The sequence below is a fragment of the Rhineura floridana genome, chromosome 11 (genome assembly GCF_030035675.1).
Source record: "Rhineura floridana isolate rRhiFlo1 chromosome 11, rRhiFlo1.hap2, whole genome shotgun sequence".
NCBI lineage: Eukaryota > Metazoa > Chordata > Lepidosauria > Squamata > Rhineuridae > Rhineura > Rhineura floridana.
Genome location: NC_084490.1, coordinates 16549734 through 16565006, shown reverse-complemented (window position 1 = coordinate 16565006; position 15273 = coordinate 16549734). Strand labels below are relative to the sequence as shown.

Here is a 15273-nt window from a genome sequence, read left to right as displayed (position 1 = left end):
AGCAACTCATGTTTGGGTTCTTTTTGCATTCCAGATAGAGTTAGGGTCCATCTGGTTAATTTTGCCTGTCTTTTCCTGTGCTATTCTCTACTTAACTTCCTTCCATTGTAAACTGATATGCTCAGGGAAGCTGACCTCACTTCTGACCTTTCTTCCTGTTTACTACTCCTTCCATTGTCTGAGAGACCAGAACTAGGTATGCTTTTCCTGTTGCTGTGTGTGCACTAAATTTAGTTAAAGCAGCACAAGCTGAGAGTAGCAGCGGTTAGAAATGCAAGTGTGCCAGCGTGTGTGTGCATTTACCTAAGAAAGCAGGCTTTTACCCTGCATCATCATCACTGAGACTTGAGACTTAGTAAAATAAGAAAAGCTACTTTATTTATAGAAATACATAGATAGAAAAGGCATACCTAATTCTAACTAACTAACTAAGTTGGAGGCGCAATACCCAGGCATGGGAGTTGACCTCATGGCTAGGAGAGAGAGGGCAGAGACAAAGGGATGTCTCCTCTCTCCTGGACAGTCTGAGAAGAAAAGAGGAAAGGGCAGAAGAAGGAGGGGCAGGTAAGCTTCCCTAAAGATGTAACAGTCTAGGCGATGGAAGGAAGTCAGTCAGAGCATCACAGGTAAAGGTAAACCTATCCATCTGGAGGATCCTAACTCTATCTCCCTTCTGGAACATAAACAAAAGAACAAAACAGGAGTTGCTGTTGCCCCACTTCCAACATTTCCTATCTACTATGTATTTCTATAAAGAAATTAGCTGCTCTTATTTTACTAAGTCTTAGGTCTCTGTGATTTAAACACAGGGTCAAAGCCTGCTTCTTAGGTAAATATACACACTGGCACACACAGCTCAGAACACTGAATTGTTCTGCATATGCATCACATGGATGTGTACTCACTTTCTCAGTATTTACAGCAGAGAAATTGTGCTTCAAAATGTGTGATTCCAGACATCGGGGAGCTGTAAGTTTATCTGTGTGTGTTGGACTGCCGTCAAGTCGATCCCGACTTATGGTGACCCTATGGATAGGGTTTTTATGGTAAGCGGTATTCAGAGGGGGTTTACCATTGCCTCCCTCTGAGGCTGAGGCAGTGACTGGCCCATGGTCACCCAGTGAGCTTCATAGCTGTGTGGGGATTCGAACCCTGGTCTCCCAGGTCGTTGTCCAATACTAACCAGTACACCTAGTGACTCATTTTTGACGAAAAGTGCAGTTTAATCAGGAAGCAACAACAAAAGGATAATTTCTGTGCTTAAATAATCAACTCAAGCCTTGCAAAGGATGAATGACACAACTATCAGGGCTGGTCCTGTTCTTAGGAAGAGTGATTCAGTGTCTAATAAAAGGGCAGAAAATTGTTAACTTCTTAGCTAATTATTGTTGTATTGTTACTACCAGGAAGAAGGAGCTGCTTGTGGGATTTTCTGCCTCATGTACCAAAATAACTTGATCAGCCTAGGGTGTTCTTTGCACATTGCATTTTTGAGGGGTGGGTGAGATGCCATTTCCTTTTCCATCCCAGGCAGCAAAATGTCTTGAGAAGGCCCTTTTTGTTGGGAATCCTCCTTGTAGAGCTTGCTCACACTTCTGCCCTCTCTTCTTCCTGAACTCTCTTCCCTGGTGCTGTGTTATTGGGCTGCCTGTTGCTTTTTGTCAGGACTAGTGTGGTTTTTCAAGCTACCATTCAATAGGGATAAGTGCAGCCAGTGTTGTTGGTTGTTTTTCTTTAAAAACAAAACTGAGGGCCAGCACCAATACCTGATAAATGTACCATGGGTGCCACCACAAAACGGCTGGCATGGGCAGCAAAAAAAGAGGTGCTGGTTCTCCCTACTGGTGAATACACACACATACACACACACAAACTGATGGCAGCTATCTATAATGAGTGCAGGGATTCTTTGTGTTAGGCACATAGTGTGGAATTACACTAGCTTTTAATGGGGCATCCCCATGATGTAATATTCCAATGATTGGCCTCCTGCATTTTCACCATGGCTCTTCCACCTTCTGTGACTTTTCTGGGAAGATCAGAAAAGTAGCAGAGGCTTTCAAAGTGTAAATGTCCATAGTACTACTTTACTTAGAAGTGTCTTCTAACATGCTTCCTTGTCCTTTCCTGCTGATTAGAGCCACTGCGAAGACTCTTTTCAAGAGGCAGCTAGACAGCCACCTGTCGGGTATGCTTTAATTTGGATCCCTGCATTGAGCAGGGGGTTGGACTCGATGGCCTTATAGGCCCCTTCCAACTTTAAGATTCTATGATTTTCAGTAGCTAATACTCTCATGCTGATTGGGCTCCTAGGGACATTGTGGGAGAAGGCATTAGCAAGGATCTCATTCTCAACCCAGCAGCAAACAAACAGGGTGTGCGTGGCTGTGAGGATCATGAAGGGGTCCTGCACTACTGAATTTGCCACTACTGTACTGATTATTATCCTTATTTTACAGACAGGGATCAAAATTCAATCCAGATTCCTGGCTGCTCAGAGATGCAGTCAGATTCCCCCCTATTTGCAGAGGAAGGAAGAAGCGGAAAGATGGAGGAACCTGCAGATTCTGGGGGAAGTTTCATGTGTTCATTGTGTCCTGTTGAGGTAAGGGGCTAGACTCTTTCTGCTTTGAATTTCTCACCTGCAGGAATGAAGTAAACATCCATGCTTTTAGTTTGAAGGTTCAGAATGTGAATTTCTAGCTCACTGCGGAAAGCTCCTATCTTTCTTTAGGCATTTAATGAGTGTAGCAAGATCCTTAATACAAATGAACACCAGCTGGGAAAGGTGCTTCCAGATCGGTAGCTCCTTGTGCTAATAACTCATTGCTTTTCCACTGTAAGTAACAAGTAGAATTGTAATGGACTTTCCATATTACCATGCTGCGATTCCATTTTAGTGAGGAATCATCAGGCCTCATTTGCTCAGTTTTTAAGGCGGGCTCACACTTATTGTCATCCCTTTGTCACTCTCATGTGTTTTTCCAGTGCTGCAAAATTCCTGGTTAATGTGCATTCAGCTCATTGTGGTTCTTCACATTTTGGCACCTCCCCAGGTGTCTATAGAACAGGGGTGGAAAACATCAGGCCCAGGGATCAAGTGTGGCCCTCCAGGATGCTATTTGGCCCCCAGGACTCTCCCCTTGTCATACCCCTTCCTTGGCCCTGCTGCACAGTCCGTTTGCCTGGCTGGAATGTGCCCTTGCATTGTGATAAGGCCTCTCACTTGCCCAGATGGAGGTTGGAGGGTGTGGGGTGTGTGTGGAGAGGTGGCATGACTGGAAGGTAACCTGCTGTACAAAGAATGTAAAAGTGAGAACTGTTTTATTTCTCTGCCCCGACTGCTAGAACAGGTGGGCAGGCCAGCTGTGTGAGGGAGGCCTCTCAGGTAGGCACGCTTCCCTGATGTTTCCCTTGAAACCAGGGCAGAAATGAAACCAGACGGTGCAAGGCAAATACCTAGGAGGGAGGGCAGAGAGAGTATCAGCTTCCACCAGCGCTCACAGGCACCCAAGGCAGGAATCTTTCTCTGCCAAACCCCACTGTTACACACCCGTAGCATAAAGCTAAATGGTCTGTAAGGGGAAAACTAAGATATTAAGAGGCTCGCAGAGCAATTCTAACAAGAGGAAGCCTTTTTCCTGGTGTAAGTTCAGCTGGGTTGCCGGGTCATGTGACTGAGCTGAATGGAGTTTTCAATTGGGGTAAGTTTCTCCAAATTGTGCCCTACTCCATCCCCTTTTTTGGACATACCCCAGCTGAAGTTCAACAGGTTGGCATCACCCCAGCTGCACCAAGGTGAGGGACTGATGCCAGCGCAGCACCAGCTCTGCCAGGAAAGCCTGAAATCCTCCAATCCAAACTCACTCATCCCAGCGGATATTGCATTGTGCTGCAAGGTATTAAGCAGTACATAAATTGCTTGAATGAATGAATGAATGAATGAATGAATGAACCCCTTTGAGTCTGGCACAAACTCATGCAAGAACCCCAACAGTCAATTTGGATCTGAATGCTCTGGTTTAGGGATGGTTCACCATTTGGCTACCTTTGCCGTGTTGGCTAACTGGCCAGTTGAGAGGATGGGCTGCAAGGCTACTGGCCAGGCTGCTGCTAGAGCTTTTGGCATCTATTTGATGTATTTGGCCATGGAGTAGGTAGTTGTCAGCACTCTTGTCAGTTTCAGTCTCTCCATCTGCTGTGCACCATGACAATTCTTCTGTCCTCTCTGCTGCTTCAATCTCTGGCATCTCCAGGTAGGGCTGGGAGAGACCCTTTGCCTAAGGGCCATTGCCAGTCAGTGCAGATGGTGTTGGGATAGGGCCAATGGTCTGATAGCTTATAAGGCAGCTTCCAATGTCCCTATGATTATGAAGCTCATTTTGCTTCTGGTGCGTTCCCAGTAGCATCACCTTTTTGCTGCTACCTCTTTGCTGCTGATCTGTTTGAAATCAAGGACTGCCCAGAGTGCACTGCGTCCCACGGGCCCCAGAGGTTCTGAGTTAAATGGCCGTCATGCCTGCCGGCAACAAATACACCCCCAGAGCGTAAATATTTTTGAATGTGTTTACAGCTCTCTTATAGTAAATACAATGAGACTTTGGAAAGATCCAGACATGCTGTGTTAAGTACTTTCCCCCCCAAAAAAGACAATGTCATCAGCAGTTTATTAACATACTGCATACACAGGATCCTTTAGTGAAGTGTAATTGAGGGCAGGGCCCAGCTGGTGTAGGTATAAGGGTGTTACAAGTATGCAAAAATATGTCTGTTTTCACATGCGATGGGATCGGTGCTGGCGGGAAATGTGGTAACCACCATAATGAGTCTTTTTTCATTATAGAATCTTCCAGAAAAAATAAGACCGGAGGTCATTTCGGACTCAAAAGCAAGCCATGAAACCTACAGGTGAGCACACTTAGAGCTTTGCTTAGATCAGTGCTTGTCAAACTTTCTTCCTTCAGGAAATGTGTCCTACCCTGAATTGTCTGCTGGGGATGCTGCAGGGAGTTCTGGAGAATGTCTTATGGAACATTACATAGAATATGTGGTTTATGTAAGTCTAGGACACATCCAGCATACTGCTGTGGCCAGTAATGTAGTGGCAACAGGGTTCCTTCATGATAGTCACACCACACCCCCTCACAACCATGCCTCCTTTCCTTTCCTTCATCTCCCTTGCTCCCCCTGTTGTCTCATGAGTCCACACTCCACTACAACAGATGTCCCTAGTAGTATGAAAGGGGAGACTGTGTGTTAGCTACTGAGAAGAGTCTTCTCTGCTGCTGGCTCACCTCCTTTCACTCTGATTGGTTCCAGTCAGCATGAAAGGACAAGGACTCTTCTCAGTGGGTAATATGCTCCCTTTTCATGCTCATTGGCTCATACATAGGGACCTGGCTGGGACCCTGCTCCCAAAAAAGTAATGAGCCTACAACCCATCGATTCCCCGGATGACTACACCTCTGGCTGTGGCTATATATATATTGTAATAGAAGATTAGCAGTGGTGGGCAAATTCTCTTTCAAGTAAGTTTATCCACAGTTGGTGATCTCCTTGTTAAGAAATGCCTTGAAAAAACAACTGTTTTAGTGCACAACTGATAGCACCATGTAAGAATAGGGACCTAAACCAGAGTAGAGTCTGAGAAGGGTGGGAAATCTAGAAGTTTGGTTTTGGTTTTGGTTTTTGAAGGCAAGGAACAATACCTGTTGCTACTTCTTAATAAGTAAGCTTGAAGGGAGGCCACAATGTCCTTTCCTCTGTTTTCCTTCACAGGCTTTATTTAAACTTCCTAAAGTGGATGGTTTCTGGTTCTTCTCTACCATTTTTGCTTGACAGTTCACCACTTTGCTGGGATGTTAACCTCTACCTCATATTTCTAGTTTTCTTCTTCAGGCTTCAATTATTATCTTGGATACCTAAATACACACTTCTCTGCTTTGCTGATTTCCCGTGTGTTCAAGCCAATTTCTGCCGGCACTTTCTTGAGTAGGGGGAGTATTTCTGAGTTCTCTTCTTAATCTTTAGCAGTTTTGCCAACTCTTTGGGTTTTTTGGATTAAATATTCTCAACTTCCACAACAAAGAGTGAAAAATCCAAGCCAAGAGTTAAACAGCAAGACTTTCAGGCAATGCTAAACTGTTACTACGCAATCTTTGTTATGAAGGTGTGGGCTCTTTATATGAGCACATGGGCTCTTCATATGGGTTATGACATGATGCAAGTGCCCCCTGCAAAAATATCAGTTAGAACAACCAAGGAAGCTGCATTGATCACTATTCAACTCCCCTCCCTTTTTGTCTTTTCCTGTCTTGCATTCAGATTATGCTTCACCGAGGCTGGCTCCTTCCTTTGTTCTTATACTGATCTCATATTTGAAGTGAGCGGAGCTGTGACCATAACATACCACTTTGATTCATGGCCAAACGACTTGAGTGTATGGGGTCCATGGAAGTTGCTTGTTGCTGGCCCTTTGCTCAACATCCAAGCAGATCCGGTAGAAGCTGTGGCAGTGGTTCACTTCCCTCACTGCCTGTGCCTTGCAGGTATGGTAAGAAAAAGCTTCTAATGGTATAACCATAAGAACAGGAATCCTAAACAAGAATAACATATCGTTCTGTATGGGACAGAGAAGGAGAAGTAGGAAGGCTTGGCTTCCAACCCAGGCTCCTATTGTCCTTTGTGTAACATGCTTGTCCCTCTTAAACCATCTGGAGTACAAGAACATAATGGCAGCGAATCAGCATTAGGTGCTCTTAAGTATAAAACTCCAGAGTGTTCATGCCCAGCTCTTCTCAGGGCAAAAGTATTTGATATACGTCTACCATTCACAGTCTCCATTTTTGAATGGCTGCTCCTTAGAATCATAGAATAGTAGAGTTGGAAGGGGCCTATAAGTCCATCAAGTCCAACCCCCTGCTCAATGCAGGAATCCAAATCAAAGCACACCCGACAGATGGCTGTCCAGCTGTCTCTTGAATGCCTCCAGTGTCGGAGAGCCTACTGCCTCTCTAGGTAATTGGTTCCATTGTCGTATGGCTCTAACAGTTAGAAAGTTTTTCCTTGCCCCTTGTAAATCACTTCCCTTGCCATGTGGGAGGATGTAGAGATGCACTTTAAATGTATGTTTGCATGCCTAACTCTCAGTGACTCCAGACAAGGGGTGGGGAACATTTTTTCAGTCTGAGGTCTGCATTCTCTCAGGGGCAACCTTGCAGGGGCTACCTGCCAGTGTTGGGCAAGACCTGAGGTAAAAGTTGGGAGAACCAATGGATGCCTCCTGGGCTCCTTTTGGGAGGAAGGCCAGGATATAAATTTAATAATAAAAAAGTAAATAAATGGGACTCCTTCGTACAGTAGGCCACATCCTAGCTATGCTGGCTCCTAGACACTCAGTCACACAATCACTCAATTACACATCCTTTATCCAGTCAAGAAAGAGGCATTATTGCAACTGAAGGCAGCGAAAAGTACTTGTGGAGGGTGCAGAATAGGGCCGCTGAGGGGGTCTGGCCAGGGGAGTAGGAATGCCATGTATCTTCAGAGAAGAGTTTGAAGGACTGGGCAGAGAAGCCAAGAGGGCAGCATATGAATCCCACCCCTGTGGTAGTGCCTCCCCTAAGGAACTCCTTGCCACAAGAGACCCAGTAATATCCGTTCATTTTGCATTTAGAGGATACATCAAAACACTGTTGCTCAGATGTGTATTTATCTTGGGTGACCCATGCAGTAATCTGGATTTTTAAAAATCTGTTCCTGATAATGTAATATTACAGCTATTTTCTTGGGTTTTCTTATTGTGTTGATGTTGATGGACTTCTGAGCATCATGGTTGCTAGCCTTTTTGAGAGTCCCATCAAGGACAGAGAGATGGGATATCAGTGTTTTTACTAAATGTATCTTTAAACTATAAATGAAGATAAATTCCAATCCAGTCCAATCCAGCAAGAGTAACTGATGCAGCCCACTCCTGTGCGTGTTTACATTAGGTCCTATCAGATTAACCGGCCATTTTAAATTAAGGCACAGGTTTTATTTTATTTCTCTTTTACATTTGTATCCTACCTCTCCTCGAAGCAGCTCAGGGTGGTTACATGGTTCTTCCCCTCCTGTTGTTATCCTCACAAAGTGATCAAAAGTCCTCTTTGCCACATATTCAGATGTGCCTCCCATTCATTTCTCATGAGGTCACCACATGTGGCTCATTGGCCTTCATTTTGTGAGCAACTGGCTGAAGAGTTGACCTCACTTACTTGATTAATGGAAAGTTCTCCAGTTAGTAGTGAGAGAAACAGTATTGATAGAAGGCGCTTGTCTTGCATATGAATGATGTGTAGTTTGGAGAGAAAAACAAATCAATAGAACATGACAGGTAGTGAGAGACAGTGTCACCCAGTGAGCTTCATGGCTGAGTGGGAATTTGGACCCTGGTCTTGCAGATCCTAATCCAGCACTCTAACCACTTTTCTTCTTCCCTGTGCAGTAGTTCAGCCTCTTATAGGGTCTGTGTTCTTCTGAAGAGAGACTATTAGACACTGAACAACAGGGAACATGCTAGCTTTAAAGAAGCATCAGCAAAAACTCAGCCTCCCACTGCACCAGTTCACACTTACCTTTTTCCCTCTCTTGTCTCACTCTGACTCCACAGAGACAAATTCCTGGCTGCAGGCACTACCCTGGCTGGTAGCTGTGTGGGTTGCGTAGCTGATACTAGCCACCAGCCATGGAAGGCCATCAAAACAGCAACCAAGTTGTGCAAAAAGATCATGCCTTCCTTGAAACAAAGATAGAAGCATTCCCGTTGTACAGTATTATGAACTTTCAGGAGCTGTCAGGAATGGATTAATGAAAAGTCTTAATAACAACATCGCCTCCAGACTCAGTCACCTAAACAGTGACTAACTTTTGAACTGTGCTTCCTTTTCAGGTGAAGATAGTTCTGAAGTGCACATTGCACATTTTGTTAAAGAGGGGATGACTCTGGAGAAGCCCGACAGAGTGGGGCCATTTCATGCTGTGTGGAAAAACCCCAGCTTCTCTTCCTGTGGAGTCATTTACAAAAAGTCATGGTTTAAACGAAACATAAAGGTCCACGCTGTGGCACTGCTTTATCAGGAGCTGGAAGTCTCGGTCCCAAAATTCCACCTGTACCTCCTGCCCAACGTCTCTTCAGTAAGAAAGGTAACTGGGATCCTCCAACTGGATTAGATTAGCAAGATGATTGGCTTCATCAAATTTTGCCAAAGAGAGGGAAAGGAAGAGGGCAACCCTGTTGATTCTCTTGGATCTCCATAGCATTTGATACCATCGTCCATGGTATCCTATGTACAGGGTGTGCAGGTGGGAGGTACTGTCTTGTACTGGTGCTGCTCCTCCTTGGACAGTCACTTCCAAGAGAACACTGGGGGATTTCTTTTTGGCCCTGCTAGTGTTATTGTGTCCACGCTATTCAGCATCTGCATAAAAACAACTGAGAGGTCACATCGGGTTGAGATGTCATCAGTATTTTAATTTAATGTAACATAGAATTATAGAATCATAGAATCATAGAGTTGGAAGGGGCCTTGTAGGCCATCGAGTCCAACCCCCTGCTCACAGCAGGAAATCCACAGCTAGAGCATCTCCCACAGATAGCTGTCCAGCCTCTGCTTGAAGACATCCAGTGAAGGGGATCCCACCACCTCCCTAGGCAGTCGGTTCCATTGCCGAACCGCCCTTACTGTCAAGAAGTTCCTTCTAATGTCCAATCTGAATCTACGCTCCTGCAACTTAAAACCATTAGACCTAGTCCTACCCTCTGGGGCAGCAGAGAACAAATCTGTACCCTCCTCTATGTGACAGCCCTTCAGGTATTTAAAGAGTGCAATCATGTCACCCCTCAGCCTTCTCTTCACCAGACTGAACATGCCAAGTTCCTTCAACCTTTCCTCATAAGACTTGTTCTCCATACCGGCTATCATTCTCGTCACCCTCTTCTGAACCTGCACTAACTTGTCTATTTCTTAAAATGAGGCGCCCAGAACTGAACGCAGTATTCCAGATGAGGCCTGACTAATGCAGAATATAGTGGGACTATTACTTCCCTCGACCTGGAAACTATACCTCTGTTTATGCAGCCCAAAACCGTGTTTGCCTTTTTTGCCGCAGCATCACACTGCTGGGTCATGTTCAACTTGCAATCCACTACAATTCTAATGTCCTTCTCACACGCACTACTGCTAAGCCGGGTATTTCCCATCCTGTACCCGTGCATTTTGTTTTTGTGGCCTAAATGCAGAATCCTGCATTTGTCTTTATTGAATGTCATTTTATTAATTTCATATGATTGCTGACTGCTAGTACTGCTAGTGGATCCAGGATGTGGTCAATGCATCATTGTGGGAAGGAGTGGTTCCAGCCGCCCTGAAAGAGGCGGTGATCCGACCGCTCCTGAAAAAGCCCATCCTGGACCCATGGGTCTGTGACAATTAGTGACCAGTCACAAATACCCCCTTCTTAGGGAAGGTGATTGAGAGGGCTGTGGGGCAGCAATTGCAAATACTCTTGGATGAAACAGATTATCTTGACCCATTCCAGTCTGGGTTCAGGCCTGGTTATGGGACTGAATCAGCCTTAGTTGCCCTGATGGATGACCTTTATCAGGAGAAGGACAGGGGGAGTGTGACCCTGTTACTCTTACTTGATCTCTCAGAGGCTTTTGATACCATTGACCATGGTATCCTTCTTGGCTGACTTGGTGAGATGGGTATTGGAGGCACTGTTTTACAGTGGTTCCGATCCTATCTCCAAGGTCATTTTCAGAGAATAGCATTGGGTGATTGTCTTTTGGCCCCCTGGCAGTTGTGCTGTGGGGTGCCGCAGGGTACCATCTTGTCCCCCATGCTGTTTAACATCTATATGAAGCCCTTGGGAGCGGTCATCAGAAGATTTGGGGTGAGGTGTCAGCAGTACACTGATGATACCCAGCTCTATTTCTCTGTAACATCTGAATCGGGAGAGGCCATGCAAGCCCTGGACCGCAGCCTGGACTCGGTGGTGGGCTAGATGAGGGCCAATAAACTGAGTCTGAATCCTAGCAAGACAGAGACACTGTGGGTTGGTGGTTCCCAAGTTTGGATAATTGGTCAGTTGCCTGCTTTGGATGGGGTTGTACTCCCTCTGAAAGAGCAGGTCTGTAGTCTGGGGGTGCTCCTGGATCCACCTTTGTCGTTAGAGGCCCAGATGGCCTCAGTGGCTAGGAGTGCCTTTTACCAGCTTGGGCTGGTAAGACAGCTGCAATCGTTTCTGGACCGGGATAGCCTGACCACTGTTGTCCATGCACTGGTAACCTCTATGCTTAATTACTGTAATGCGCTCTATGTTCGGCTGCTCTTGAGATTGGTCCGGAAGCTGCAGCTGGTGCAAAATGCGGTGGCGAGACTGCTCACTGGGGCAGGGTATTGCCAACTTGTCACCCTGCTGCTCAAAGAATTGCACTGGCTGCCCATTTGCTACCAGGCCAAGTTCAGGGTACTGGTCTTGGTGTACAAAGCCCTATACAGCTTGGGACCGGGATATCTGAAAGGCCATCTTATCCCTAATATACCCAGTCAATCACTGTGCTCTGCAGGTGAGGGCCTCCTGCAGATACCATCTTATCAGGAGGTCCATTCTGCACAACATAGGAAACAGACCTTTAGTGTAGTGGCACCTACCCTGTGGAATTCCCTCCCCTTAAAAATTAAACAGGTGTCATCTCTGTTATCTTTTTGGCGTCTACTAAAGATCTTCCTCTTTCAACAAGCCTTTTAAGTTGAGACCTTATCCCAGTCTGCATCTGTGTTTGAATTGCTTTTTAATGTTTTTAAACCTTTTTAAATTATTTTTTTAAACAATACGTTTTTAACTTTTTAAAAAAAATGTCTTGAAAGCTTTTGAAAAATGTTTTTAAAGATGTTGTGTTTTAATGTATTTTAGTCTGTTTTTATGATGTTTTGGAGTGGTTTTGGTGCTTTTGTTTGCCACCCTGGGCTCCTACTGGGAGGAGGGGCAGGATATAATACTAATACTAAGTACTTCTCTACTGTTTTATAGTTCAGGTTGACTCATCCATGGGCCCTGTCTTACGCTCCCCAGATGGATAGGGAATCTGCTGTCCAAGGTCCTTATCTTACAGTTCAGTGTCCATTCATTAGACTCAAATGCTAAGAAGGCTCATTTTCATGGCGTGTACCTATCTAGGAAATGGTAGGGTGGTAGGGAAAGTTCTGTAGGATAGGGACCCAGTCCTCTATCCATTTGTTCTCTCTCCTTACATGTCGCAAATAAGATTTTGTTTGCCCTTCCCAGGCTGTCCATAAATATGAAGTAACATGCCCTTCACGTAGACTGCCAAAGCCCTCTTGGACCAACAGGCCTCTAAAGATTGGTTCCCGCTTCTTTGTGCAGGAGTTAGATGATGTCACAGTGTATCCCGAGGTGAGATAATATGAAAGAGATGTCAAAAAGTGGTGTATGGAGGGGCACCAAGGCTATCAAGTATGAGATGTGGAACAAACATAACCACGCTCCCTTCAGCCTTTTGTTTACTTCCTTCGAATGGCGGGCTTGATGAAAAGCTGCAGAGTAAGACACATCCACACATGCAGGGCTTTCCCTCTTTCCCACAGGAGCTGGAGTTCATACATGCGGATGCAGACAAGGAGCAACCGTACCTTGAACTGTATGCTGAGCACATACGAGATACGTTCGAGTTCAATGTGATGCAGAAGGACAAGAGTAAACCAGTCTGGGTGGCCCATGTGAGACAAGGTGAACTTTGTTGACTGGTCAAATGCTTGGGAGGCAGGATTGATAAAGACACCCCAGCCACGTTCTGTCTCTGACTTCCTCTTTCCTCTTCTCTTTCAGAAGAATTGAGGTCTCCTGCTTTACTGCGAATAAAAGGTCAGTAGGAATCTATGAGATGGACCCCCATAACCAGGTCTTCTACCAAGGACAGAGTTTAAATTCAACTTACCATGGTTTTAAAAAGCAAATTGTCTGTCTCTGAGAGAATGAAAATGCATATCTGTTTTTAAAATCTCTGTAATCTTCTGAGCCAGACAACAATGTGTGGAAATGTTTTCCAGGAATATGTTTCCCTGTGGTCCTGTGGGAGGACAGTCTGTCTTAGGGAGGAGGTTGCTCTGTGGTTCCACGTTAAGGAATACCTTTGATGCCTCAGCTCTTGAACAGCATAAGGGATAAGTAAGGAATAACTGTGGTTCAGCCACTCCAGTCACCTGCAAGAGAACTATTTTGCACTAGATAACTGACATGTGATTGATAACAATTCCCTAGATGTGCCAACTAGGTATCAATTATGTTTTCCTGTGATTCATTTTCCTGAGAACAGGGAACAACATTTTCCCTTATTTATTATTACAAATTTTTAGCTTTTATTTATATCTGCCACACTGGAGGAATGTAGAACATGTTTACTTTTAAAATACATTTATTTATTTATTTTATTACATTTTTAGACCGCCCTATAGCAATAAGCTCCCAGGGCGGTGTACAGCATAATAAAACAGGTTAAAATACAAGTGGATGTAAATACAATACACAATAAAACATAATTAAAATTTTTCAATTTTAAATTCAAATTTTTAAATTTTTAAAATGCCTGGGCGAAGAGGTAGGTCTTTACCTGGCGCCGAAAAGATAACAAAGAAGGCGCCAGGCGTATCTCATCATGGAGGGCGTTCCATAGTTTGGGGGCCACCACTGAGAAGGCCCTAGCTCTAGTTATCATTCTCCATGCCTCCCTATGCGTTGGGACACGGAGAAGGGCCTTCGACGTCGAGCGCAGCGACCGGGTAGGTACATAGCGGGAGAGGCATTCCGCCAGGTATTGCGGTCCGATGCCGTTAAGGGCTTTATTGAGAATTACCTTGTCTTATTAATGATCACAAGAACTGTGAATGTAAATGTGACTCCAATTTTAAAGAGAGTGGAAGTAAAAGGAATTGATGTTCCTAGTAGTTCCTTGGAGTAGAGGTAGGATATGAAGCCAAGTATCTCCATCTTGATCAAGGACTCCACTGGACCAGTCCAGCTTTGTCCTTTCAGTGGAGGGATTTTCCTGCACACGATGCTTCCCATATAGCACCACCAGTGCCTATCTGTGCCTCTGTGTTGAAAGTGCACATTAAAGGCATGAGTACACTCAGCCTCACCCCACATGACAGCTCTGAAAGGGTATTCACTGCTAGGAAGTCAATCTTCCTCTCTGGTATCAATAAATCAGTGAGGCTAGTCAAGAAACTGTCAAGATGGCAACCCTGCAAATTCTTTGCATTGGAAGTAACTCAGACTCTGTGCTTGTGCATTCCTGTTTGCCTGTTCTTTGACATCTCTGTGCATTCACCCACTCTCCAAGTGCTAGTGGCTGCACAAAGACCATTCCACTGGCCATCGGTGCTGCCTGAGGAACACACGTCGAGTCCCTCCTTCTATTTTCAGCTGTTTTTAGTTCCTAGAACTGTATGGCAGGCTTGGACCAAGCTAAGCCTGCTAATTAGTTCAGGTCTCCCTGGACTTCACTATTTTGGGATTATGCATGCTCACTGTGGAACACTGTAGAGAATTTTGGTCAAGATTTAGAAATAGTAATAATCTTTTCCTTTTCTCACACTGTTTGCTCACTTCATGCATTTGTGCGCTCTCTAGCTAGTAGCATCCTCTATGACTGATTTTTTTTTTAATGTCAATTGTTTTTCCTTTGTCTGACAGAGACATCTCCTTCTGTCTTGTTGGACCTCCATTTCATTGATTGTCACCGAGAACAGCTGATCAAGAGAACCGCCAATGTTGAAGGGGTCCTAGATATGTTGCTTGGCCCCAACCTGGATGAGGAGCAGTACCAAAAAATCTCCTCAAGGGGAAGCAACCCAGAAAAAATGAGGGAGCTCTACATGCTGGTGCCAAGCTGGAACAACACTTGCAAGGACCAGCTGTACAATGCACTGAAGGCCAAAAATCCTCACCTCATTGATGACCTTGAAGGGAGATAAGGTGACAGAGAGAGAGACCACAGGAAATCCATCTGCATGTATGGTGTGACTTCACTCCTTCCCTTTGTGCTCACACACATTTGACACAAACCATGCGGTCCATGATTCTACTCAAACCAGCATTTGCTCCGGCTGAGCTTCCATTATCTTGTCTCCTTCCTCTCTGCCCACCACCACACCCCAATTGCCAAACAGGAGATTCTTGCTGGGGATCAGCCTTAGGATCTGTTTTCTA

At 45.0% G+C, this 15273-nt stretch overlaps 1 protein-coding gene across 1 annotated transcript in view; it reads left to right on the top strand.

The window, feature by feature from the left end:
* Nucleotides 1-15273, top strand: part of LOC133367497 (uncharacterized) — a 73186-nt gene that overhangs the window by 6977 nt on the left and 50936 nt on the right. The window contains exons 3-10 of the mRNA XM_061591593.1: nt 2460-2605; nt 4844-4908; nt 6325-6548; nt 8930-9183; nt 12331-12459; nt 12651-12792; nt 12892-12927; nt 14758-15035. Coding sequence (XP_061447577.1) covers nt 2460-2605; nt 4844-4908; nt 6325-6548; nt 8930-9183; nt 12331-12459; nt 12651-12792; nt 12892-12927; nt 14758-15035 — 1274 coding nt within the window. The remainder of the gene's footprint in view (nt 1-2459; nt 2606-4843; nt 4909-6324; nt 6549-8929; nt 9184-12330; nt 12460-12650; nt 12793-12891; nt 12928-14757; nt 15036-15273) is intronic.